A 25,050-nucleotide genomic window follows, 5' to 3' on the forward strand; every position below is an offset into this window, starting at 1 on the left:
TTTCCCCACTGATTGGGCGGGACCCAATCGGGGTGGGGTGGGTCTTTGACAGCCTTCTTCGCCAGATTCAAAGATGGCGCTTATGGCCACGCTAAAAATGCAGCGTGAAGCTGCAGTTCTGCCATCACTCAAGATGGCTGCCCCCATCAAGATGACCGGGGTGTGCCGGGGGAAAGGGGCAGCATGATGGTCTGAGATGGTAAGGGATACTGCACCATTGCGGGCCTGGTCTTGGGGCCTGGGAATGAAGAGTAGAGAGACTAGGGAGCAAGATGAGGTCTGTGGTGGGGGCTAGGATTAAAGAAAGGGAGAGGGGACAGGGGTGACAGGTGGGGGTGAGAGATCAAAGATGGGGCGGGAGTGTGCTTGGGGTTGTCTCCCCATGAGTGCCCTCTTCCCCTACTCTTCCTGTTCCAGGTCTAGCGTCGGACCATGTGGAAGTTTCTGGGACTGGGGAGCCGGATAATGGGGGTGGGGCCTGTTGGGGGGTAAAGGGGCAATAGCGTCCTTTCACAGGCTAACCCCGGCCCTTCCCCGCCCTCTGGACTAAAATGGGGAACACATTGGGCCTGGCACCAATGGGGACTTTGCCCCGCCGGAGCCCCCGCCGAGAGGAACCTCTGCCCAACCCTGGGAGCTTCGATGAGCTGCACCGGCTATGCAAAGGTGAGAACTTGGCATTTGGGTATCTCAAGATGAAGGGGCAGAGAAGTGGAGGGTCCTGAATGCTGGATGTCCGGCGATGGGAGCAGGAAAGGGGAGATCACAGCTGGAGCATGCAGAGTCAGAGAGGAGCCAGTGCCCAAATGAAGTGGAGCATTTCATTGCAGGACTTGAAAGGAGGTTAATTCCTCCAAAGTCCTCCCTATGGGATTGAAAGGGGAGACTACCTTTTGGGGTAGGGGTTCCTTGTTTGTGCTTATTCCTTCCCTTCCCCTACCCACTTCAGATGTATTCCCAGCACAGATGGAGGGCGTGAAGCTCGTTGTCAACAAGGTTCTGAGCAGCCATTTCCAGGTGCTCCCACTTCTCTGGCCCCTCCTTACTATTCCTCCTTTCCTGTCCCTGGATCCTCTTCTCCTTTCCTTTGTACTCCAGCCCTAGCCAGGCTATGTGGGACAAATGAGGGAGGATGTGGGGTTCTCTTTACCTCCCTTGCCTGTGGGACTTGTTGCTTTTAATCCAATGATCCTGTGTATGTTGGAGTATTTGGGATTCTTGAGAGGCCCTCTGGATGGGGAGAAGAGATGAAGGGTGGGATGAGGGATTGAAGTGGGCAGGAATGTGCCACTCTTCTCCACTGACTCCTCTTTCCTCAGGTGGCTCACACTATACACATGAGTGCCCTGGGCTTGCCGGGATATCACCTCCATGCGGCCTATGCAGGGGATTGGCAGCTCAGTCCTACGGAGGTGAGGGCTCCACACACCTGGGTCATCTCCCTAAAAGCCAATTTGGGACCCAGTTCTGGAGGAGGAGGAATTGTGGGTGTTATGAGGAGGAATGGGATATCTCTTCTGAATGGGAGAGGGTAGTAGAGAAACATTTTCTGTGAAGAGCCCAGAGTGTGTCTCTGTGACTCCACCAGGGGGCTCTGTGTACTGTTAATGAAGTCCTATATTTGGGTTGAGGCTGAGTGGTGCCACCCGGCTCAGCCTTACTACTGTGTACCCACTTCCACAGGTGTTCCCCACTGTAGTAGGGGACATGGACAGCAGTGGTAGCCTGAACGCCCAGGTCTTGCTCCTCTTGGCAGAGCGGCTCCGAGCTAAGGCTGTCTTCCAGGTGACCAGTTCCTGCCTCCATCCCCTGAGACACTTCCTCTTTCTCCTCCACGGGTTTCCTGCTCTGAGGGCTTGGAAGGAGGAGCAGGGTCAATAAAGATCATAAAGAGGGAGAGAGGCCGGTGCCGCTGCTCACGCCTATAATCCCAGCACTTTCGGAGGCCAACGTGGGTGGATCACCTGAGGTCAGGAGTTCAAGACCAGCCTGACCAACATGGTGAAACCCCTTCTCTACTAAAAATGCAAAAATTAGCCGGGTGTGGTGGGGCAAGCCTGTAATCTTAGCTACTCGGGAGGCTGAGGCAGGAGAATCTCCTGAACCCGGGAGGCGGAGGTTGCAGTAAGCTGATATCATACCACTGCACTCCAGGCTGGGGAACGAGAGTGAAATTCCGTCTCCATGTCAGGAAAAAACCAAAAAGAGGGAGGGAGATTTTACTTCTTGCTCTTGCCACCCAGACGCAGCAGGCCAAGTTCTTGACATGGCAGTTTGATGGCGAGTATCGGGGAGATGACTACACAGCCACTCTGACCCTGGGAAATCCTGACCTGATTGGAGAGTCAGGTGAGGAATGGGACAGGGTTCTTTTCATCTTGGCTGTCCATTTTGCTAATGTTGACTATGTCTGTTCATCTTCTGTATGGTTCAGAGTTTAGAAAAGGAACTTCTTGTGCAGACTCGGGTGGGGCTTATGGGGGTGAGGGAGCAGACCTGGATGTTGTCTCTATGGCTGACTCCGTGTCTCCCCATTCCCCCACAGTGATCATGGTGGCTCACTTCCTGCAGAGCCTCACTCATCGGCTGGTGCTGGGCGGAGAGCTTGTTTATCACCGGCGGCCAGGCGAAGAGGGGGCCATCTTGACACTGGCTGGGAAGTACTCGGGTATGGGGTTAAGTCTAGTAATGGCCAGGAGAGGCAATTCTGGACTTTTCTGGGGTTCCTGGCCTGTGTCATACTATAGTAACACACCTTCCCCTCTGCCCCTTGAATTTTACAGCTGTACACTGGGTAGCTACATTGAATGTGGGATCAGGCGGGGCCCATGCAAGTTACTACCACAAGGCAAATGAACAGGTGAGACCTCTGGCCTCCTTCCCCTCCTCCTCAGCAAGTTAGTCATGAATTTCTGTCCATCTGGACCTCTACCGCCCTGCTGACCTGGTCTTCTTCCTACCATGCTGTGTATATATTTCCATGCATGCCTTCATTCTGCTGATCCCCATCAGGACCCTTCTGCTCATCACTGATACTGATCTCTCATCCTTGCCCATGGTTCTCAGGTTCAGGTTGGAGTGGAGTTTGAGGCAAACACAAGGCTACAAGACACAACCTTCTCCTTTGGTTACCACCTGACTCTACCCCAGGCCAACATGGTGTTTAGAGGTGAGGGTTATTTGGAGACATCTGGCTATGCTGAGGGATGGAGGATGCAGAGGGAGGGAAGCTTGACCTTACTTCTGGTGACTATTTCTTCCAATCCCTGTTAAATAACCTAGTTGGTATTCTCTACCCCAACAGGCTTGGTGGATAGTAACTGGTGTGTAGGTGCTGTGCTGGAGAAGAAGATGCCCCCTCTGCCTGTCACCCTAGCCCTTGGAGCCTTTCTCAATCACTGGCGCAACAGATTCCATTGTGGCTTCAGCATCACTGTGGGCTGAGGTTGTCCCGGAGTCAGCCCCCACAGCTGCTGGAACCTCTGAGTCAGGTGCCCTAGGGCCAGAGACTAGGCCCCTCTCCAGAGCCCGCCTTGCTGGGTGACCTCTAGGACCCAGGAGCACAGTGGGGGACAGGACCATGCCCTCCTCAGAACTGGAGCTGCCACAGGGGCAGCTGATGAGGTGGAAGTTTGGGGATCCCCCCGCTGCTACCAGCCCCAGTATCACCTTCCCCATGCTCTTGTGGCTCTGGACTAAGGGGGAAGGATTAAGGGGTATGTCTGGCTGAATTCCCTCTGGTGTCCCCTGCCCCCAGACTTCCTTATTCCTTTCCCTGTGGTTAATCCTGCATGGGATTAGCTGACCATCCTGTTTTCCATCCCAGAGCCTCCCAAGACTGGGGAAGTAGGGCTGAAGGGCTAGATCTTTGGTCTCAGAAAGTGGGGCCCATCCATTCCCAGAAGGAGCTTCTTTACCTCTTAGCCCCGAGGCCTCCTCCTTCCCATCTTCTGTGCTTCCAGAGAACAACTGCGTTCCCATGGTCACCCCCAGTATCCCCATGACCGCATGAAGAGGCAGTTATTGCTTTAGTCTTTCATTGCAACCACTGGGTTCTCTTTGAACATGGTCCAATCTTTTGTCCCAGCATCTCCCTTCTCCAGAGTGTCCTGGGTGTCCCAGGAGCTGGGGAAGGCAGTGAGCCTGGCCTCAGCTGCAGATCTCCTGGAGCAGCGGCATCATGGCAGACAGTCCCTGGATATGCTGGATTTGGTACCCATAGGCCTCATTAATGCTCCGGAGCTCAACCAACAGGCCCAGCAACTTTGCATACAGAAACCTATGGAGGAAGTAGTGGGGTTGCCAGGAAAACAGGAGGGAAATAAAGCACCTGGGAGTCTTGTCTTGAGGCCCTGATCCCCTGAACTGTTCCTCAGTGAAGCCAGGTCTGACATTAGAGAAAATCATGCTCTGGTATGACAGATTATCAGAAGTTCCAAAGGTTCTCCAGGGGGCCTCAGTCTGACACTGTCTTCTCTCACCAAGCTCAGTTTTTCTGACCCCAGAGCTCTGAGGGCTGAGTGTGAAGAAAGCTCCAGACTTGGCCAGAACTCCAACTGTGTGGAATCTGAGGGCCTGGCCCTCTAGAGCAGGTTCTAGAAGGTGGATATGTTCTGTGGCATAAAGTGTCCCCTTTCTGGCCAAACTGGCTCTTGGAGGAACGAGCAAAACAAGCAGTTTATACCTCAGAGCCTGGATGAATCATAGACTATGAACTTGGAACTGGCTTTGGCCATGAAACTGTGAATGACCATAACTTCAAGGGAAATGAAAAATCGAAGGAATCAGCCCAATGGCGAGGAGAGGAAAGGCCAAGGGAAGGGAGCGAACAAGACTTAAAAGTGTGCGTTAGTCTGGAGAAGTTGGACTGGTGAGGTGATGGATGTCATCAATCTCAGGAATGCTATTACCCAGAGCCTCTGAGCTACTACTTTGCATCTGTACTGAATAATAATAATAAAAAATCTGGAAAAAGTGAGATGAAACAGCAGTATCCAAATTCAGCAATTTGGATGCTGAAATGATGTGAGACAGGGATGGCCAGGGGGAAAGACTAGACCCCAAGAGACCTGAATTCCCTAAGGAAAAGACAGTGAAAGACATTTCTCCCAAGTTCAATGTTTCGCCAGCCCCGTCCTGCCCTCGTGTGGCCTTCAAGCCCTCAGTGTCCCACTGTACCGATCCCGGGGCCTTCGCTGCTGGCCCTTGATGTAGCTTTGCAGAGTCAGTGCCATCTCCTCTTGCAGCTGATCAATCTCATCTCTCTGAGTAACTCCAGGTCGGTCTGTAAGATAGGGAACTGGGAAGGACACAGTGGGCGGCAGGGGTGGGCCTGCATAGTGCCCTGGGGACCGAGGCTGCGATAGACCTAGTCTGCAGGTTTGATGGCTAGAAGGCCTGGGGTGGATGGACTCAAGGAGCTGAGTGTTTGGGCAGAAGTGGAGCAGCAAAATGTTCTGGGCTTTGGGAGATGCTCACCAGGAGAGAAGAGGGCCATCGCGGCCAAGAGCACATACTCGGGCTCCTGGAGCTGCAGTTTTCGTAGTGTCCCATGGAAGTGAAAAAGCAACTCCAAAAACTCTACCTGGAACCCCACTGTGGGAGACACCAGGATTAGGAGTCTCTAGGTCACCTGACCGCATACTGTACCACGAGGACACATGCCCCCTACTGCTCTTGCACCATCTCACCATGGGCGCCATCTTCAATTGTGTAGCGAAGAGGCCCGCAGAGGAAGTTTTGTGTTTGGAGACAGAAAGTGGTATTGAGTGCGATGTGACATATTTCCACAGCTGCTCCCTTGAGAAGGGAGATCTGGTCTTCAATGGGCAGGGACCTGTGGAAAGCAGGAAACAAGGGCACTTTTTAACTTTTTTTGTGGGGGGGGACAGAGTCTCACTTTCTTTCCCAGGCTGGCGGACCATGGCGTGATCTCTGCTCACTGCAACCTCCCCCTCCCAGGTTCAAGCAATTCTCCTGCCTCAGCCTCCCAATAGCTGCGATTACAGGTGTGTGCCCCCATGCCTGGCTAATTTTTTGTATTTTTGGTAGAGATGGGATTTCGCCATGTTGGCCAGGCTGGTCTCAAACTCCTGACCTCAAGTGATCCACCTGCTGTGGCCTCCCAAAGTGCTGGAATTACAGGTGTGAGCCACTGTGCCTGGCCCACTTTTTAAAGTTTTGTTTGTTTATTTTTATTTTTTGTAAAGATGGGTCTTGCTATGTTGCCCAGGCTGGTCTCGAATTCCTGGGCTCAAGCAATCCTCTTGCCTTGGCCTCCCAAAGTGTGGGGATTATAGGTGTGAGCCTCGCTCTGTCACCCAGGCTGGAGTATAATAGCCTGCTCTTGGCTACAGCAAACCTCTGCCTCTTGGGTTCAAGTGATTCTTCTGCCTCAGCCTCCTGAGAAGCTGGGATTATAAGCACCCACCACCACACCCGACTAAGTGTTGTATTTTTGGTAGAGATGGGTTTCACCATGTTGGCCAGGCTGGTCTCAAATTCTTGAGTTCAAGTGATCCACCCGCCTTGGCCTCTCAAAGTGCTGGGATTACAGACACAAGCCACTGTGCCTGGCCTATTATTTTTTTTTTAGTTTTCATTTTTTTGAGACAGGGTCTCATTTGTCACCTAGGCTGGAGTGCAACGGTACCATCTTGGCTCACTGCAGCCTCAAACTCCTGGGCTTAAATGATCTTCCTACTTCAGCCTCCTGAGTAGCTAGGACACAGGTGCCTACCATTGTGCCCAGCTAATTTTTGTATTTTTTTGTAGAGATGGGGTTTTGTCATGTTGCCGAGGGTGGTCTCAAACTCCTATACTCAAGTGATCTGCTGGCCTCTGCCTCCCAAAGTGCTGGGATTACTAGCGTGAGCCACTGCAAGGCACCTCAAGAGCACTTTAGATGCGAACCTGTACTTCAGAGAGGGAGAAGAACTCCCAGTTCTGATTGGCTCACTTAAAAACAAAGCTGGGAATTCAAGACCTAATGCTTGGAAAGGCTGAGGCATGTGTTAATTTGTTGTCAGTGACTTTTTGGGGTGGGCGTACAACTTACTAAAATGCTTGCCTCCTGAAAGATGAGGGGAGGTTACTCACCGGAAGAGGGGCAGGTCCTTGGTAAACTTGATGACTTGCTGTACCATGAAAGTGTTGATGTCTGCGAAGTGTGCGAGCAGAGGCAGCACAGGGGCCAGGGTGGGCAAGGGCTGGTGATGGATGAACAGATGAGCTGGAGGCTGCAATGATCAGAACATTAGCTAGAGGCCCTGGCCCTAGGGCCCTCCTTTAGGCCTCGCCAGCCTTATCTTGGAAGAGTTCCTTGCTGAGAAGCCTGCTCAGGCTGGGGTTCTGGAGATCTGTCCTCTATGTTGGTGCATGGCACACACCCCTCTCCCTCAGACCAGCCTTATTGGGTGCCCTTTTGGTTGTATTCCAACCCCAAACCTGTAGGTGCTCACCCTAAACTGCACAAACTGTTCAAACATGGTGCCCATGTGGCGCGTGTGGGCCCCCAAGAGTGTCCGGATCAGCTCTTCTTGCTCCTTACTCAGTTGCATAGGTGTTTGCTGTGCCCGCCGCTGGGCCTGCTTTGCTCGCCGCAATGCCAGGGCTTCTGCCGACAGTATCACTGTGCCAGGCAAGAGATCATCACAAAGCTGTTGAGACTAGCAGAGCACCTCCCTCTGCCGTCCCTGATCTGGGGCCCCTCAGCCACCCTGCACAATGAAGGATGGGGAGAAATGGGAATTCCTGAGACTTCCTTGGGTTTGGCTAAAGTCCTAGAGGCTCCAGGAGGCAGGGGTTCCTGCACACTTTCACCCGCCTGTGAAGAACTGCAGCAGAAAACTGCACCATGGGGGAGAAGGGAAGGGTGATGAGGAAAGCAGGAATGGAGTAAGGAAAAGTGCGAGGGCTTCTGGGGAAACGATGATGAGGGAGGGGTAGATACCTAGAGCATCATCTTATGTGATGTTTGCAAATGATCCTTCAAAAATAATCAAATAATCCTTTCAAAGAAACCCTTATTTCATTTTTGTTTGTTTGTTTGTTTGTTTAATTTTTATATTTTTAGAGATGGGGTTTTGCCATGTTGGTCAGGCTGGTCTCAAACTCCTGACCTTTGGTGATCCACCCACCTCGGCCTCCCAAAGTGTTGGGATTACAGGCGTGAGCCATTGTGTTTGGCCCCTTGTTTAATGTTTTAGCATACTTTCAAAACTTCTGAGGTTAAATCCCGCTGAATGAAACAACCCCAGGTTAGGCAGGGCTGGTATTCATCATATATCTATCTATCTATCTATATTGAGAGAGAGACTCACTCTGTCTCCCAGGGTGGAGTGTAATGGCTTTATCTAAACTCACTGCAACCTCCACCACCATTCCCTGCCCCTGAGTTAAATAAAGCCTGCCTCAGCCTCCTGAGTAACTGGGATTATAGGTGTCTGCCACCACACCAGGCTAATTTTTTTTTTTTTTGGTATTTTTAGTAGACACACAATTTCATCACGTTGGCCAGGCTAGTCTCGGACTCCTGACCTCAGGTGATCCACCTGCCCTGGCCTCCCAAAGTGCTGGGATTACAGACGTGAGCCACCACACCCAGCCTAATCATATTTTTTAGAAATATAGTCAGGCTTAGATTCCGATGATCAGACCAAGGTCACAGAGTAAGTAATGTAGATTTAATTCAGCCCCAAATCTTTTGACTTCATCAAAAGATCCAATATTAAACCAAGATCTTAAATTCAGACCAAGATCCTTTGACTTCTTTTTTTTTTTTTTGAGACAGAGTTTCCCTCTTGTTACCCAGGCTGGAGTGCAATGGCAAGATCTCGGCTCACCGCAACCTCCGCCTCCTGGGTTCAGGCAATTCTCCTGCCTCAGCCTCCTGAGTAGCTGGGATTACAGGCATGCACCACCATGCCCAGCTAATTTTTTGTATTTTTAGTAGAGACGGGGTTTCACCATGTTGACCAGGATGGTCTCAATCTCTTGACCTCGTGATCTACCCGCCTCGGCCTCCCAAAGTGCTGGGATTACAGGCGTGAGCCACCGCGCCTGGCCGCTAGATCCTTTGACTTCTACAGTTTCTTTTCATTGTTCCATAGTGAGAATCATGTGAGATGGAAAAAGCAAGAGTTTGGGAGTCAGGTGGACTTGAGTTTGAATGCTGACTCTTCAACTTCTTTTCCTTTGTCTTTTTCTAGAGAGGAGATCTCACTCTATTGACTAGGCTGGTCTCGAATTCCTGGCCTCAAGCAATCCTCTTGTCTCAGCCTTCCAAAATGCTGGGATTAGAGGCATGAGCCACCGCTCTCAGACTGCACAAGTTTTTAGTTGAACTAACTTGGGCAAATTAACTTCTGTGAGCCCCAGTTACGTCATCTGTTGGGAGCAAAGAACAGTTACTTGGCACGGAGAAGGCATTAACTAATTCGATAATTGAGCACTTACTAGGTGACAGGCACTATACTCAAGAGATAGAAAGAAAATGAAAAACTCACACCTGTAATCCCAGCACATTGGGAGGCCGAGGTGGGCAGTCACCTGAAGCCAGGAGTTTGAGACCAGTGTGGCCAACATGGTGAAACGTCATCTCTACTAAAAATACAAAAAAATTAGCCGGGCCTGGTGGTGCATGCCTGTAATCCTAGTTATGCTGGAGGCGGAGGCGGAGAATCACTTGAACTCAGGAGGCAGAGGTTGCAGTGAGTCGACATGGGGCCGCTGCATTCCAGCCTGGATGACAGAGTAAGACTCCATCTCAAAAAAAAGTGAAAAAGGAAAAAGAAAAACCTAGCCATGTGGAGATCTAGGAGAAGAGCGTTTCAGGTAGAGGGAATGGCAAGTGGAAAAGTCCTGGGGGAAGAGTGTGCTTGTTGTTTCTAAGGATGGCAGTGAAGTCAGAGTGGCTAGAATTGATTGAGTAATGGGAGAAGAGTATGAAGTACAGTCTGAGGTGTGGGAGAGCTAGACCATGAGATCATGTACTTTGAGATGGGGAGCCATTGGAGGTCTTGAGTGAATAGTGACATAATCCAACTAGTTTAAAAAAGATTACTGTGCCTGCTATGTAGAGAACGCACCGTTGGGAACAAGGACAAAGCAGAGAGACACAGTCAATGGATTCTTGGGATGTAGGGGGCCAACTCACTGTCTTTCCTCATGCCAGCATCTAAGCACTTCTGCAACCTGCAGGCTGGGCAGTGGCGCCTCTGAGCCTTGCTGACTTCACAGCTTCCAGCAAAGGGGCAGGTGGGACCAATGCTTTTGCTGACTGTTCTCCTGTGAGACACAGAGACGTTGTTAGGGTCTGGGATTGCAGTGAACAGGCAGGTGGCTAGGTGGGGACATGAGATGAAATGGTCTAAAAAACCCTGGGAATCTGGTGAAATGGACTGACTAATCTGAGCTGTGCCCAAACGTCTCCCAGGGGTGGATAGGGTCCAACACATCTCAAGCATTTCCATGGCAACACAGGATCCCTTGGGAAGGCCTAGTTGATGTAGGACTAGCTGGCTGCTTCACAGGCAGTGGGTACATAATAAGTGCTCTTGACTAATGGGCTATGTCCATCAGACAAACATTCGGCCTTCCCTCTGTTATGCCACCAGTTTATACAGTGTTGTGTTTCGCAAGATGTACGGTGCCAGCCACAGGGTAGTTAGATTCTAAGATAAAGGAGTAATGTAGCTGGATAGTGTTGGGCACGGGCGGAGGTATAAAGGATAACTGATAGGGAGTTTGGTTTGGAGGGTTATGTCCATTGGGGAGGAGGCTCTCACCTGAAGAAACCCTTGCAGCCCTCACAAGTCAGCGCATTAAAGTGGTAGCCTGTGGCCTGGTCCCCACATACCACACAGTTCCTCAGCTCATCTTCCCTAGTGGCCATGACGCCAGGTGTTGGGGCGGCTGTCACAGACTCCTGAATGTGGGAGGGGTCAGCAGTCAGTTCTGAGCCACGCTTGACCCTTTTCTGTCCCTTCTACAGAGTTTCTTTCCAAACCAAACCAAACCTGCCCTTGACTTGATCCCCAGTGTGTTTTTTTTCTTTGCTTTTCTTTTTTGAGACTAGTTCTCACTCTGTCACCTAGGCTGGATCTCCACTCACTGCAACCTCTGTCTCCTGGGCTCAAGCAATTCTCCCACTTCAGCCTCCTGAGTGGCCCCACCATGCCCAGCTAATTTTTTTTTTGGCCATGTTGGGGTTTTGCCAACATGGGTTTTTGCCATGTTACCCAGTTGTTTTTTTTTTTAGATAGAGTCTTACTCTGTTGCCTAGTGTTGCCTAGGCTGGAGTGCATCACAGTTCGATGTAACCTCACACTCCTGGGCTCAAGGCATCCTCCGCCTCACCCTCCTGAGTAGCTGGGACTATGGTACACACAACCACACCAGGATAATTTTTTCTTTTTCTCCCTTCTTTCCTCCCTTCTTCCCACCCTCCTTCCCCTCCCTCCCCTCCTCTCCCCTCCCCTCCCCTCTCCTCTCCTCCCTTCTCCTCCCCTCCCCTTCCTTTCCCTTCCCTTTTTTTTTTTCCCCTGAGACTGAGTCTTGCTCTGTTGCCCAGGCTGGAGTGCAGTGGCTCAGTCTCGGCTTGCTGCAACCTCTGCCTCTCAGGTTCAAGCTATTCTCATGCCTTAGCCTCCGAGTAGCTGGGATTACAGGCATCCACCACCATGCCCAGCTAGTGTTTTATTTTCAGTAGAGACAGGGTTTCACCATGTTGGCCAGGCTGGTCTCGAACTCCTGACCTGAAGTGTTCTCCCGCCTCTGCCTCCCAAAGTACTGGGATTACATGCATGAGCATCTGCACCAGCCCTCTTTTCTTTCTTTTTGTAGAGATGGATCTGTTGTGTTATCCAGGTTGGTCTTGAACTCCTGGGCTCAAGCAATCCTCCCACTTTGGCCTCCCAAAGTGCTGGGATTACACGTGTGAGCCACCATGCCCAGCCCCCAGCATTATCTGTACTTTATTGCTTTTAGTCCTTGGCCCCCAACAGATTTCCTACCTGCTTCTCCTAGGCAGCATGTCACCTGCAGGCCACAGAATCTGGTATGGAATGTCTCTCCCTGAACTCCCACGTGGATGCTGTTTTTCCTTTGATCTCAGGAGTTGTCTGTAATTGGAGTTAGGGATTATGACCCTTAGTACCTGGAAAACAAACGATGTCTGTTGTATGTGGCCTACAGTTGCTTTCAGTGACTGTGGGCTAGGGCACAGACCCTGGACTCAGGGTAAAGTCCTAGATGGGAGGTTTTCCCAGCATGACAAAGGTGCTGGTACATGGGGAGGAACCTCTGGTGGGCGGGAACCTCGTGATTCATTGGAGGCTGCTTCTTATCAGATGAATGGAGATTTTCCCCATTGATGAGCTTAAGGCTACATCTGCAGTCTCTTGTGTACAGAGATCCTGAACAAGCTAGGAAGAGAGAGACAGACAAATAGGCAGACAGACAGAGCAAGCTTTTTCACACACAGTATGTCAGTACTAAAAGAAGAGGTGTAACAGTTGCACAAGGCTCCCAAAAGGAAAGTTTTTAAGAGACTAGGGGCTGGGCACAGTGGCTCACGCCTATAATGCCAGCACTTCAGGAGGCTGAGGCAGGCAGATCACTTTAGGTCAGTAGTTTGACACCAGCCTGGACAACATGGTGAAACCCCATCTCTACTAAAAACACAAAAATTAGCTGGGCGTGGTGGCACACACTTGTAATCCCAGCTACTGGGGAGGCTGAGGTCGGGGATCGCTTGAACTCCAGAGGCAGAGGTTGCAGTGAACTGAGATCATGCCACTGCACTCCAGCCTGGGCACACAGAATGAGTGAGACTCTGTCTAAAAAAAAAAAAAAGAGAGAGAGAGAGAGAGAGAGAGAGACACTAGGGTCTAATTTAGAGCTTATGCAAAGAGCCCACTCACTTCCTAACTAGGGAGGGCTCAGAGTTAATCAGAGTGATCACAGGGCACAGTGGCATGCACTTCTAGTCCCCCTATCTGGAGACAGGTAAAAGATGGTTTGAGCCCAGGAGTTTGAATCCCACCTGGGCAATATAGCAAGACCCTATCTCTAATAAATAAATAAATAAATAAAGAGTGCTATTAAAAAAATATATATGCCGGGCGTGGTGGCTCACGCCTGTAATCCTAGCACTTTGGGAGGCCAAGGTGGGTGGATCACCTGAGGTCAGGAGTTCAAGACCAGCCTGGCCATCATGGTGAAACCCCATCTTACAAAAAAGAAAAAAAAATATATATATATATTTATATATATATATATTTATAAAATTTATATTTATATGTATTTTTAAAATATATATATATATATAAATATATATATATATTTTTTCTCCCCCCGAGTTGGAGTCTTGCTCTGTCACCCAGGCTGGAATGCAGTGGCGTGATTTCAGCTCACTGCAACCTCCGTCTCCCAGGTTCAAGTGATTCTCCTGCCTTAGCCTCCCAAGTAGCTGGGATTACAGGTGCCCACGACCTGGCTAATTTTTGTATTTTTAGTAGAGATGGGGTTTCACCATGTTGGTCAGGCTGGTCTTGAACTCCTGACCTGTGATTTACCCACCTTGGCCTCTCAAAGTGCTGGGATTACAGGTGTGAGCCACTATGCCTGGCCAAACTAATTTTTAAAAAATAATAGTGACCTTTAATCAGAGGTAGTTGGGGTTGATTTAGGAACTCTTTCACCAGAAATGGCTTCATGGATGTATGAACTGTACAGTCCCATGAGCTCTGCATTCAGAAGACTCTCATGCTTGGCTCAATGCTCTGCTGTTGCTGTCTTAAAATACTTACTTTTTGAACAAGGGGCCCTGGATTCTCATTTTTCAGTGGGCCGGCTTCCAAAATTATGTACCCAGTCCCATCTGGAGTCAAGATGAAGGGCTTCTAATTAATATGTTTAAGATTCAGAAGTAGAAGTTAGCTGGGCATGATGGCTCACATTTGTAATGCCAGCACTTTAGGAGGCCGAGGTCAGGAGTTCGAGACCAGCCTGGCCAACATGGCAAAACCCGGTCTCTACTAAAAATACAAAAAATTAACTGGATATGGTGGCACACGCCTGTAGTCAGTCCCAGTTACTCAGGAGGCTGAGGCAGAAGAATTGTTTGAAGCTGGGAGGTGGAAGTTGCAATGAGCTGAGATCGTGCCACTGCATTCCAGCCTAGGTGACAGAGCCAGGCTCTGTCTCAAAAAAAGAAGAAGAAGAAGAAGAAGTCTTCACTGGGGCTTACTGCTCTATTGTTATTGAAGAATATGTTTGTTTGTGTTTGTGTGTGTGTCTATACCTATCTATCTATCATTTATTTGTCTGCTTTCCCAACATCTATGAACAGAAAAAGTCATTTCAAAATATTTGGATGTTTTGGGGATGGGCAATATGCTGGATAAATCTCTGTTAGATAAATTTGATTCCACACACACTGGAATAAAGTCCAAAGTCCACCTTGCAATTTGAAAGCTTCTTCTCACTTCAGATCTCTCTGGGTGTTTGCTGTTTCTGCACTATATGGTCTTTTCTCACTAGAAATCAGCGTGTGTGTATGTGTGTGTGTGTGTGTGTGTGTGTGTGTGTGTGTGTTTGAGACTGAGTCTTGCTCTGTCGCTCAGGCTGGAGCACAGTTGTGTGATCTTGGCTCACTGTAACCTCCACCTCCCAAGTTCAAGTGGTTCTCCTGCCTCAGCCTCTCGAGTAGCTGGGATAATAGGTGTGTGCCACCAAACCTGGCTAACTTTTTGTATTTTTAGTAGAGACAGAATTTCACCATTTTAGCAAGGATGGTCTCCATCTCCTGACCTTGTGATCTGCCTGCCTTGACCTCCCAAAGTCGGGGATTACAGGCGTGAGCCACCACACCCAACCTATTTTTCTTTGTTTTGTTATTATGTCTTCTGCTTCTTCAGTTGAATTAAATTATAATTAATATTTCTCTAAAGATGAATTAAAACCCCAGGAGCAGGCTAGAGTCATAAACACACACACACACACACACACAGAGAGAGAGAGAGAGAGAGAAAGAAAGAGAGAGAGAGACTCAGTTAAAAAGATCCTTGTTTAGATTCCCAGAATGAGTTGGTAGAACCCTTAATCTCAAGTAGTATAGCATCCAGCTATGCATAACTTTGCATTTTGAAATAAGCTGAGTTCCAGAGAGCACAGATGCTTGGATCGGTTCCTTGGGAGATGGTAAGAATATTTATGTGTATATATCTGTTGGTGTCTTTGTGACTCTGACAATTCATGCTAATTTATTCAATCAACAAATATTGACCAAGAATCCACCTATGTCTTAGATACAAGAGTTAAAAGATGAGTAATATGCTCTCCTACTCTCACAAATTTTAATCATTAATGGGGGAGACAGACCTTTACACAGACATAAAGAAATACAGGGCTGGATGCGGCAGCTCACACCCTTAATTCCAGCACTTTGGGAGGCCAACGTGCGTGGATCACGAGGTTAGGAGTTCAAGACCAGCCTGGCCAACATAGTGAAACCCCGTCTCTACTAAAAAATACAAAAATTAGCTGGGTGTGGTGGCACATGCCTGTAGTCCCAGCTACTAAGAAGGCTGAGGCAGGAGAATCACTTGAACCTGGGAGGTGCAGTGAGCCAAAGCCACGCCATTGTACTCTAGCCTGGTGTCAGGGTGAGACTCTATCTCAAAATAAAAAGAAAAGAAAAGAAAAGAAATATAGTCAGATCAATGATGGTGACATGTACAGAGCATTATGGGACTGAAGAAGCGGGGCACCTAATCCTGCTTTGGCAAAGGGGTGTTGAGGAAGAGGCAGGAAAGGCTTTTTGGAGGAGTGACAACTGAGTTGACTTTTAAAGGGTAATGACGAGTTAGCCAGGGGGAAAATAAAAGGCAGTTCAGGCAGAGGGTGAAATCTGAGAAGGTCAAGAAGCCACATACAAAAAGGCAGATATGGTAGAACCACAGATGGGCCTCTCTTGCTGGAGCATAACATTTCAGGCTGGGAGTAGGAAGAGATAAGGCTGGAGAGGTGGGATATAGGGCTGAGATGTAGGCAGGGCCAGATCACAGGAGACCTCATGTGTTAGGCTAAATACTTAGAGTCCATCAGGAAACTTTAAAAGAGTAATCTGTGAAATGACATTGTCATATCTATATTCTAGATAGTTAACTCTGCTGGCTGTTGGAAAGATGGATTTGAGGGGGCAGGACTGAAGGCAAAGAGACCAGCTAAAAAGTTATTGGCAAAATGTAGGTGAGAGAAGATTAAGCCAAAGCTACCACAGTGGAAGGATATAGGGGAGGAGAGGTTTTTGAGAAATACATGGAAAGTGGAATTATTGGAATTTGATAACTACTGGAATGCCTCGATTAAGAAAAAGGACGAGAAGTTAAAGATGATTCCAGGTTTCTGCCATGGGTGACTGAGTGGATGGTGGTACTGCCAACTGGGAGAGAGATTACAGGAGGACAAGGGCCCTCCATACTTGGGCCCCAATCCATTTTCACAGTTGACAGTTTACTCCAGCAGTAAGTTATCAAGTGTCCACTCAAAACTAGGCACCATGAGGAGAGACGAAAGAGTGTCCCTATTACAGAGACACTCCCAGATTAATTATGGAGACTGAATAAATAAATCAAGTTCATAGGTCTTACAAGAAAATGTATAATCAAAGCCTAAATGTTGTGGTAAAGACTAGGTATAATATTGTAGGTATGCCAGGCGCAGTGGTGCATACCTGTAATCCCAGCACTTAGGAGGCCAAGGCCGGCAAATCATGAGGTCAAGAGATTGAGACCATCCTGGCCAACATAGTGAAAGCCCGTCTCTACTAAAAATACAACAATTAACTGGGTGTGGTGGTGCAGGAGAATCGCTTGAACCTGGGAGATGGAGGTTGCAGTGAGCTTAGATTGTGTAAAAGCACCCTGGCCTGGTGACAGAGCAAGACTCTGTCTCAAATATATATATATAAATATAACAGGTATTAATTGCTCTCTTAATTAATTTATTTTTTTGAGACAGAGTATCGCTCTTGTTGCCTAGGCTGGAGTAAAATGGCATGATCTCAGCTCCCTGCAACCTCTGCTTCCCAGGTTTAAGCAATTCTCCTGCCTCACCTCCCGAATAGCTAGGATTACAGGTGTGTACCACCATACCCAGCTAATTTTTGCATTTTTAGTAGAGACGAAGTTTCCCCATGTTGGCCAGGCTGGTCTCAAACTCCTGACCTCAGGTGATCTGCCAAAGTGCTGGGATTACAGGCGAGAGCCTCCGTGCCCAGCCCTGCTCCCTTAATTTATTCTTATTGACTACCCAGTATGAGCAGAGTACTATGTAAAAATCCTTTCCTGTGTTAACACTAAGATAGGTAATATTGCCATTTTACAGATGAGAAAACTGAGGCTCAGAGTGTTTAAATAACTTATACGAGAGACAATATACCCAACAGTGTATTAGATGACTTCACTTGGATGCCACATAGGCACCTCAAATTCAATATGTCTAAAATGGAGCTCACTGTCGACTAACTTCTCCTATATCACCTAACTTGGTGACTACTCCAACTTGAGAAAGTGGAAAGAACATGGGTTTTGGGGTCATATAGACTTAGGTTCAAATTCTGACTGGCTCTTGCTAGCTGAATTACTTTTTTTTTTTTTTTGCCACTTCTCTAATTGTTTGGCATGACTGAGACCCAGCTCCATGGGATCCTGGGAATCAGATATCATCAGGCTGAGCCAACACCAGACCAGGGAAGGGAGGCATTCTTCTTCCTACATCAGCTTTGAATGCTTAGGGAGAGACTAGGCTAGAAAGATATTCTGGTCCAGGGCTGCCCTTCACCTGGGGCCAGGGATTACACCGAGCCTTGTTCTTCTTGGAGATGTCCACCTTGAAGTTCTTTGAGATGGGGTTGCTGGGGAACAGACTGCTCTGAGTTTGCTCTTCTGTGTACAGAAACCCTCCCCTGGCTTCAGGGTCTCTGCTGTGAAGCAGATGGAGAGTGGAATCTGCTGCAGGATTCCCCTGGCAGCCGTGGTGGACAGGTTTTCAGGGTTAACTGATACCCTCATCCTCTTCCAACATGCCTCTTCCAGGCCAGGATCTGAAAAACCTGTGAGGATTATGACCCGATGGGTTAAGCTCTCTGAATTTCAGTTTTCTTATCTGGAAAAAAAAAGGTTAATAACATTCATTATCCAGGTTTGCTGTGAAGATTAAACAAAGTAATAAAGTAGTAAAATGTAAAATTCCTTACACGGTGCTTGAAACATGGAAGAAAATCAACACATATTCATTCTCTTACCTTCTTCCTTTTCTTTCCCTTTTACTGCTATCTTCTCCCAGATGCCAAACCAGAAACTGGTGAATCACCTAGCCTCCTTTCTCTCCCTCACTCTCTATAAATGACCAGATGCCATGACCTGTCATTCCTATCTGCTGACCTCTACATACCCACTACCTCTTAGCTGAGTTTAGGCCCTCATCATTTTCTATTTGCTGCTGCAGTAGCCTACTAAATTATTCTCCCTGCTCCCAGCCTCATCTCCTTCCAACCCATCCTCCATGCTGTTGCTATTTCTAAAATGCAAATTTGATCATGTCTCTCCCCTGCTTAAAATTCTTCATTTGCTTTCCATCACCTTCAGTATAAAATCCCATCTCTTTAGCATGTCACACAAAGTCCTTTGTGAGCTAGCCCCTATTTAATCACTCTGGCCTCATCTATTCCATCCCCGCTTCCCTCCCCTGACCTAGCATATCACACTTTGGCTCTAGATGTGCTTAAGCATTTAGAGTTCCCTGAACAAGCTGTGCTCACTCACCTCTAAACATCTGCCCTTGTTGTTCCCTCTGGTTGGCATCACCTTGCATACCCTCACTTTCAAACCCTCCTCCCCTGGTCCTCCTGATCCTCTTGGTCCTTCAGACCTGGGTGCAACAGATTACCTCTGTAAACCTAATAGAGCTACACCTCTGCACATCAATTTGTCACAGCACTTATCACACTGCAGAACAACTGTCTGTTTCTTTCTGACTCTGTCAATCAACTGTGAGTTGATGAAGTCAAGGGCTGCATCTGTCATTTTGGGATCCTTAGAGTCTAATGTACTCCAAGCATATATAATAAATATTTATGGAATGAATAAATGGACTAGGATACAAATTAAGATCTGATTTCAAACCCATGCTCTTTGCATGCGACATCATATGCTATTGTTTGTGAATGAGTATAGTCATTCATTCAATAAATGTGTAATGAGTATCTACTTTGTGCCAGGCATTTTGCTAGCACTGCCATCTGAATACATTTCTATTTTTCTTTTAGCTGCTGACTTTCTTTTTTTAATTAAAAAAAAATTTTTTTGAGATAGAGTTTTGCTCTTGTTGCCCAGGCTGGAGTGCAGTGGTGCGATCTCAGGTCACTGCAACCTCTGCCTCCCTGGTTCAAGTGTTTCTCCTTCCTCAGCCTCTCAAGTAGCTGGGATTACAGGCATGCACCACTGCACCTGGCTAATTTTGTAAATTTAGTAGAGACGGGGTTTCACCATGTTGGTCAGACTGGTCTCAAACTCCCGACCTCAGGTGATCTACCTGCCTCTACATCCCAAAGTGCTGGGATTACAGGCATGAGCCACCACAACTGGCCTAGCTGCTCTTTCATAGCTTTTTTTTTTAATAAATTCTGAGACATGACTGGGCATGGTGGCTCACGCCCACTCTGGGAGGCCAAGGTAGGTGGATCACTTGAGGCCAGGAGTTTGAGACCAACTGGCCAACACGGTGAAACTTGGTCTCTACTAAAAATACAAAAATTAGCCGAGTGTGGTGGCATATGCCTGCAATCCCAGCTACTGGGGAAGTGGAGGCTTGAGAATGGCTTGAACCTGGGAGGCAGAGGTTGCAGTGAGTCAAGATTGTGTCATTGCACCCCAGCCTGGGTGACAGAGTGAGACTTTGTCTCAAAAATTAATAATAATAATAACTAAACATTTAAAAATAAAATAAAATACATTCTGAGACAGGCTCACTGAGGCCTCCACTTCCTGGGCTCCAGCGAATGAATTTCCTGCCTTGACCTCCCAAGTAGCTGCTGTATGCCACCACACCTGGCTAATTTTGTTTATTTTTTGAAGAAATAGGGCCTCACTATATTGTCCAGGGTGGTCTCAAACTCCTGGGCTCAAGTGATCCTCCCGTTTGGCCAGACTACCATTAGTCTTCTAGTCCTATTCCTGATTTCTTTCTTACTTCTGAACGGTTCCTACCTGATTCTCCTACTTGCCATGTTTGCATTTGCTATCTGGCTGACGTCACTCATGGATCTGTTGAGCCAAATTTCCAGTCCGGGCCTGTTCTGTCCTGTTTGACCTCCCAGATTCTGGCACAAACACTTCTTTGAACAGGAAGAGTTCCTTTCTTTTGGGCCTTGTAATCTGGTGTTAATCTTCTTTCTTTAAATTTACCACCAGTCTCATGTGGTCTATTGAATTCAATGGGCTTTCTTTCATGTTTCTCCCAATCAGCCTCCGTATTGCATTTGACCTCCTAACAACTACTTTCTCTTCTTTGAAACGCTCTCCCTAATCTCTATGATGTTATGTATTCTTGGTTCTCCACTTGTATTTCTTTTTTTCTTTCCTTTTTTTTTTGAGACAGAGTCTCACTCTGTCGCCCAGGCTGGAGTTCAGTGGCACGATCTTGGCTCACTGCAACCTCCACCTCCTGGGTTCAAGTGATTCTCCTGCCCCAGCTTTCCTGAGTAGCTGGGATTATAGGCATGAGCTACCATGCCCAGCTAATTTTTATATTTTTAGTAGAGATGGGGTTTCTCCATGTTGGTCAGGCTGGTCTTGAACTCCCGACCTCAGGTGATCCACCCGCCTCAGCCTCCCAAAGTGCTGGGATTACAGGCATGAGCCACCACACCTGGCTAATAGGTCTTTTTTCTTTCTCTTCTAATTGATCTTCCTTTTTTTCTAGGTCCACAAGTTAGGAAAAACTATGGAAACGATGGGTGTTTTCCCCCCAAATGCTCCATCTTCTTACTCTTTTTTTTTGAGACGGAGCCTTGCTCTGTAACTTAGGCTGCAGTACAGTGGTGGGATCTCGGCTCACTGCAACCTCTACTGCCTGGTCTCAAACAATCCTCATGCCTCAGCCTCCAGAATAACTGGGATTACAGGCACATGCCACCACACCTGGCTAATTTTTGTACTTTTATTAGAGACAGGGTTTCATCGTGTTGATCAGGCTGGTCTCAAACTCCTGGCCTCAAGTGATCTGCCTGCCTCGACCTCCCAAACCATCGGGATTATAGACGTGAGCCAACATGGCTGCAAGCTAAAGCTTGATCTACACCTTCCTACCCTTCTTTCATGTTCTTCCCTAATGCTTAATTTCTATATGAGGCTCTGATAAAAAGTAAAAATGTCTAATGTTTTAACATCACAGTTTACAGAGTTTATATGCTTAATTTTGTTTACCCTCATCTCAGCATATGAAAACCTACAACTCTACCTCTTATTTGAATTTAATTTTATTTTTTAATTTTAATTTTAATTTTTTGTTGAGATGGAGTTTCACTGTTGTTACCCAGACTGGAGTGTAATGGCAAGATCTCAGCTCACTGCAACCTCCACCTCCTGGGTTCAAGTAATTCTCCTGCCTCAGCCTCCCGAGTAGCTGGGACTACAGGCGCGCACCACCATGCCCAGCTAATTTTTGTATTTTTAGTAGAGATGGGGTTTCACCTTGTTGACCAGGATGGTCTCGATCTCTTGACCTCGTGATCCACCCACCTCGGCCTCCCAAAGTGCTGGGATTATAGGCATGAGCCACTGCACCCGGCCTTTAATTTTATTTTAAAATTATTTTATAGAGATGAGCTCTCACTATGTGGCCCTGGCTGGTATTCAGCTCCTGAGCTCAAGGGATCCTCCTGCCTTGGCTTCCCAAAGTGCTGGTATTATAGGCATGAGCCACTGTGGCTGGCCAAATTTTGCTGTTCTTAGTAGTCACTCTTTTTTTGAAACAGGGTCTCACTCTGCCACCCACACTGGAATGCAGTGGTGCGGTCATGGCTTAATGCAGCTTCAACCTCCTGAGCTCAAGTGATCCCCACCCCCAGCCTCCTAAGTAGCTGGGAGCATAGGCTCACACTACCATACTCTCTCTCTCTTTCTCTCTCTCTCTCTCTCTCTAAAAAGATATATAAAATATATATATATATATATTTTTATAGAGACAGGGTCTCACTATATGTCTCAGGCTGAACAGTCACTTCTGATGCCTCTGCAGATTATATCTCATTCTGTTCCTTTCTCTGGATTCCCACTGCACTTGCCCAGACTTCCATCATGTAACCTATAACATACCTTTGCATTCACATGACTGCCTCTCCCCTACTACACCATAAGCTCTATGTTGTATAGGTTTTTCTATTCCAACACTCAGCATCTGTCCTGGCCATAATGTGGGCTTAATAAGCCAATGAAAGATTGAAGATTTTTCCCAACTTCCTGATCTTAAATTCCAAAGTCATTGTGAATCCTCCTCTAAATCTTTCTAGTCACCAAGTCTTACAGATTTCTTATGCCATGTGTTTCTTGATGCTGTCCTTGCTCTTACACTTTGTACAACTGCAGTGTCCCCATCTTGGCCTTCCTGCTCTTAGTCTTTCTCTTGTCAAATCAGTCCTATGTTTCTTCTGCAAGAATAACCTAAAGGTGCTATTTGTATGAAGGCTAAATTTAAAATCCTTATTCGATATTTAGGACCCTGCTGTATCTCCTGTAACTTCTCCATCAAAAACCTGAGTTTTCTGTCACCATTTTTTCTTATTGTCACCCAGATACCAGAGAGGCACGTCTTTTCCTCCTTCTTCTTTCTCTTTGTCCATTTGTTTATATTCTACTTTTAAGGCCTAACTCAAATTTCACTTTCCTCAGGAAGCTTTTGATTCTTTTGATCTCTGGCTGATCTCTGTCTTCTTTGACTATGTGAGACAGAGCCTTGCTCTGTCACTCAGGCTAAAGTGTAGTGGCATGATCTTGGCTCACTGCAACCTCCGCCTGCTGGGTTCAAGTGATTCTCATACCTCAGCCACCCGAGTAGGTAGGACTACAGGTGTGTGCCACCATTCCTGGCCAATTTTTGTATTTTCAGTAGAGACAGGATCTCATCATGTTGGCCAGGCTGGTCTGAACTCCTGGCCTCAAGTGATCTGCCCACCTTGGCCTTCCAAAGTGCTGGGATTATAGGAATGAGCCACTGCACCCTGCCTGTCTTTGACTTGTTACTATTTTTTTTTTTTTAGAGACAGAGTCTTGCTCTGTCCCCCCAGCTGGAGTGCAGTGCACGATCCCTGCTCATTGCAACCTCTGCCTCTAGGGTTCAAGTGATTCTCACACCTCAGCCACCCAAGTAGCTAGGACTACAGGTGTGCGCCACCACACCTGGCCAATTTTTGTATTTTTAGTAGAGACAGAGTTTCACCATGTTGGCTAGGCTGGTCTTGAACTCCTGACCTCAGGTGATTTGCCTGCCTTGACCTCCCAAAGTGCTCCCAGCCATGCCCAGCCTGACATTACTTTTTATTATTATTATTTTATTCTTTTTTTGTTTATTTTTGTCTTTTTTATACTTTTTATTATTATATAATTTACCCTTGTACCATACTTGGGCATTTAGTCATCTGTGGCAGGGGCTGGCAATTTATGGCCTATGAGCCAAATCTGGCCTGCTGCCTGGGGCTAAGAGTGGTTTCACATTAATATTAAAAATTTTTTATACAGAGTTCAACAGCAGGTTTCCAAGATGCCGCCAAAAGGAAAAAGTGGTTCTGGAAAAGAGGGGAAAGGGGGAGAAGCCTCTGGGAGTGACAGTGCCGACAAGAAGGCTCAAGGTCCCAAAGGTGGTGGCAATGCAGTAAAGGTCAGACACATTCTATGTGAAAAACACAGCAAAATCATGGAAGCCATGGAAAAGTTAAAGTCTGGGATGAGATTCAATGAAGTGGCTGCACAATATAGTGAAGTAAAGCCAGGCAAGGGGGCGACTTGGGTTGGATGACCAGAGGGTCCATGGTGGGACCATTTCAAGAAGCAGCATTTGCCTTGCCTGTAAGTGGGATGGATAAGCCTGTGTTTACAGACCCACCAGTTAAGACAAAATTTGGATATCATATTATTATGGTTGAAGGAAGAAAATAAAATCATACAAAAGACTAAAAAAAAATTTTTTTATATACAAAATATACATTCTTGTCAATACCACATCACACCTACTCATAGGTTTAAATGAAATATTGATCGGCCATTATTAATACCCATTTTTAGAATAAAGCAACATTTCTGTTCTCTTGCCTCTTTTTCTTCCTCTTTCTTCCTCTCTTTCACTCCTTTTTTTTCTTTCCTTCTCTCAAAAAAAAGAAAAAAAATATTAAAAATTTTTTAAAGAATATTTTGTAACACATAAAAATTATGTATAATTTAAACTTTAGTGTCCACAAATAAAGTTTTACTAGAACATAGCCATAGCTATTTGTTTACATATTGTCTATGTCCTCTTTCAAGCTATAATCAGGAGACTTAAGTAGTCTTGACAGAGAACATATATACCCTGCAAAACCTTAAGTATTTATCATCCGGTTGATACAGAAAAAGTCTGCTGATCCCCGATCTCAGATTTTGAATCGTCTTTATAATCTTTTCATAGCTGTTTAAGAACTTTGGAAAGGTCTGCTTCACTAAAGATAATCTTTTGATGCTAATTAGTGGTTCATTAGAACAGTGGGGAAAGCTGGAGGAGTAGGCTTTATAGAGTGAGTAGGAGCTATCCTAGTTAGAAACTTAGTAACTTAGGCAACTGGATTCCCATTGGAAAGTGAGAATCAGAAGATCTCAGGTGGATGAGGGGAAAGAGGTGATCTTTTTTCCATCTTCTCTTTTTTTGACCTGGCAGAGGAAATGTAAAAGCAAATGGGGTCTAGCTAGAGAAAAGACTGTTTGAGGTCTTAACTGAATCTGGTTGTTGAGAAGAGAT

At 47.0% G+C, this 25,050-nt stretch overlaps 2 protein-coding genes and 1 pseudogene across 6 annotated transcripts; 2 read left to right on the forward strand and 1 right to left on the reverse strand.

The window, feature by feature from the left end:
* Positions 1–123: 123 nt before the first annotated feature.
* Positions 124–4,974, forward strand: TOMM40L (translocase of outer mitochondrial membrane 40 like). Of its 4 annotated transcripts, none has more exons than XM_008984778.4 (10): positions 124–199; positions 418–666; positions 950–1,017; positions 1,320–1,412; positions 1,684–1,785; positions 2,244–2,349; positions 2,546–2,668; positions 2,784–2,860; positions 3,067–3,169; positions 3,305–4,974. In XM_008984778.4, exons 2-10 carry the CDS (start codon positions 552–554, stop codon positions 3,442–3,444), a joined length of 927 nt encoding a protein of 308 aa, XP_008983026.1. In that variant the 5' UTR covers positions 124–199; positions 418–551; the 3' UTR covers positions 3,445–4,974. The 4 variants fall into 4 exon arrangements, with proteins under 4 accessions (XP_008983026.1, XP_008983027.1, XP_035135332.1 ...); XM_008984779.4 differs by having other exon boundaries at positions 517–666; XM_035279441.3 differs by lacking the exon at positions 950–1,017.
* On the reverse strand, positions 4,024–12,062 carry NR1I3 (nuclear receptor subfamily 1 group I member 3). 2 transcript variants are annotated; one of them, XM_008984776.5, is made up of 9 exons: positions 12,015–12,062; positions 10,788–10,927; positions 10,157–10,287; positions 7,461–7,630; positions 7,099–7,238; positions 5,691–5,836; positions 5,479–5,595; positions 5,179–5,284; positions 4,024–4,279 (listed from the first exon to the last, which is right to left on the reverse strand). In XM_008984776.5, exons 2-9 carry the CDS (start codon positions 10,892–10,894, stop codon positions 4,150–4,152), a joined length of 1,047 nt encoding a protein of 348 aa, XP_008983024.1. In that variant the 5' UTR covers positions 10,895–10,927; positions 12,015–12,062; the 3' UTR covers positions 4,024–4,149. The 2 variants fall into 2 exon arrangements, with proteins under 2 accessions (XP_008983024.1, XP_078212268.1); XM_078356142.1 differs by lacking the exon at positions 12,015–12,062 and having other exon boundaries at positions 5,479–5,623; positions 5,683–5,836; positions 10,788–10,979.
* Positions 12,063–23,799: 11,737 nt separating this feature from the next.
* On the forward strand, positions 23,800–24,237 carry LOC118149152 (peptidyl-prolyl cis-trans isomerase NIMA-interacting 4 pseudogene; annotated as a pseudogene).
* Positions 24,238–25,050: the final 813 nt, after the last annotated feature.

This window comes from Callithrix jacchus, chromosome 18 (genome assembly GCF_049354715.1).
Source record: "Callithrix jacchus isolate 240 chromosome 18, calJac240_pri, whole genome shotgun sequence".
Lineage (NCBI taxonomy): Eukaryota > Metazoa > Chordata > Mammalia > Primates > Cebidae > Callithrix > Callithrix jacchus.

Coding starts and splice junctions, on each gene's coding strand:
- TOMM40L (XM_008984778.4), top strand. CDS start 552: ATGGGGAACACATTGGGCCTGGCACCAATGGGGACTTTGCCCCGCCGG. Junction 667..949: donor GCTGCACCGGCTATGCAAAG/GTGAGAACTTGG, acceptor TACCCACTTCAG/ATGTATTCCCAGCACAGATG. Junction 2,350..2,545: donor TGACCTGATTGGAGAGTCAG/GTGAGGAATGGG, acceptor ATTCCCCCACAG/TGATCATGGTGGCTCACTTC.
- NR1I3 (XM_078356142.1), bottom strand. CDS start 10,894: ATGGCCACTAGGGAAGATGAGCTGAGGAACTGTGTGGTATGTGGGGAC. Junction 7,631..10,156: donor TGCTGGCATGAGGAAAGACA/GTGAGTTGGCCC, acceptor TGCCTGGCACAG/TGATACTGTCGGCAGAAGCC. Junction 4,280..5,178: donor CAGCGAAGGCCCCGGGATCG/GTACAGTGGGAC, acceptor CTTCCTCCATAG/GTTTCTGTATGCAAAGTTGC.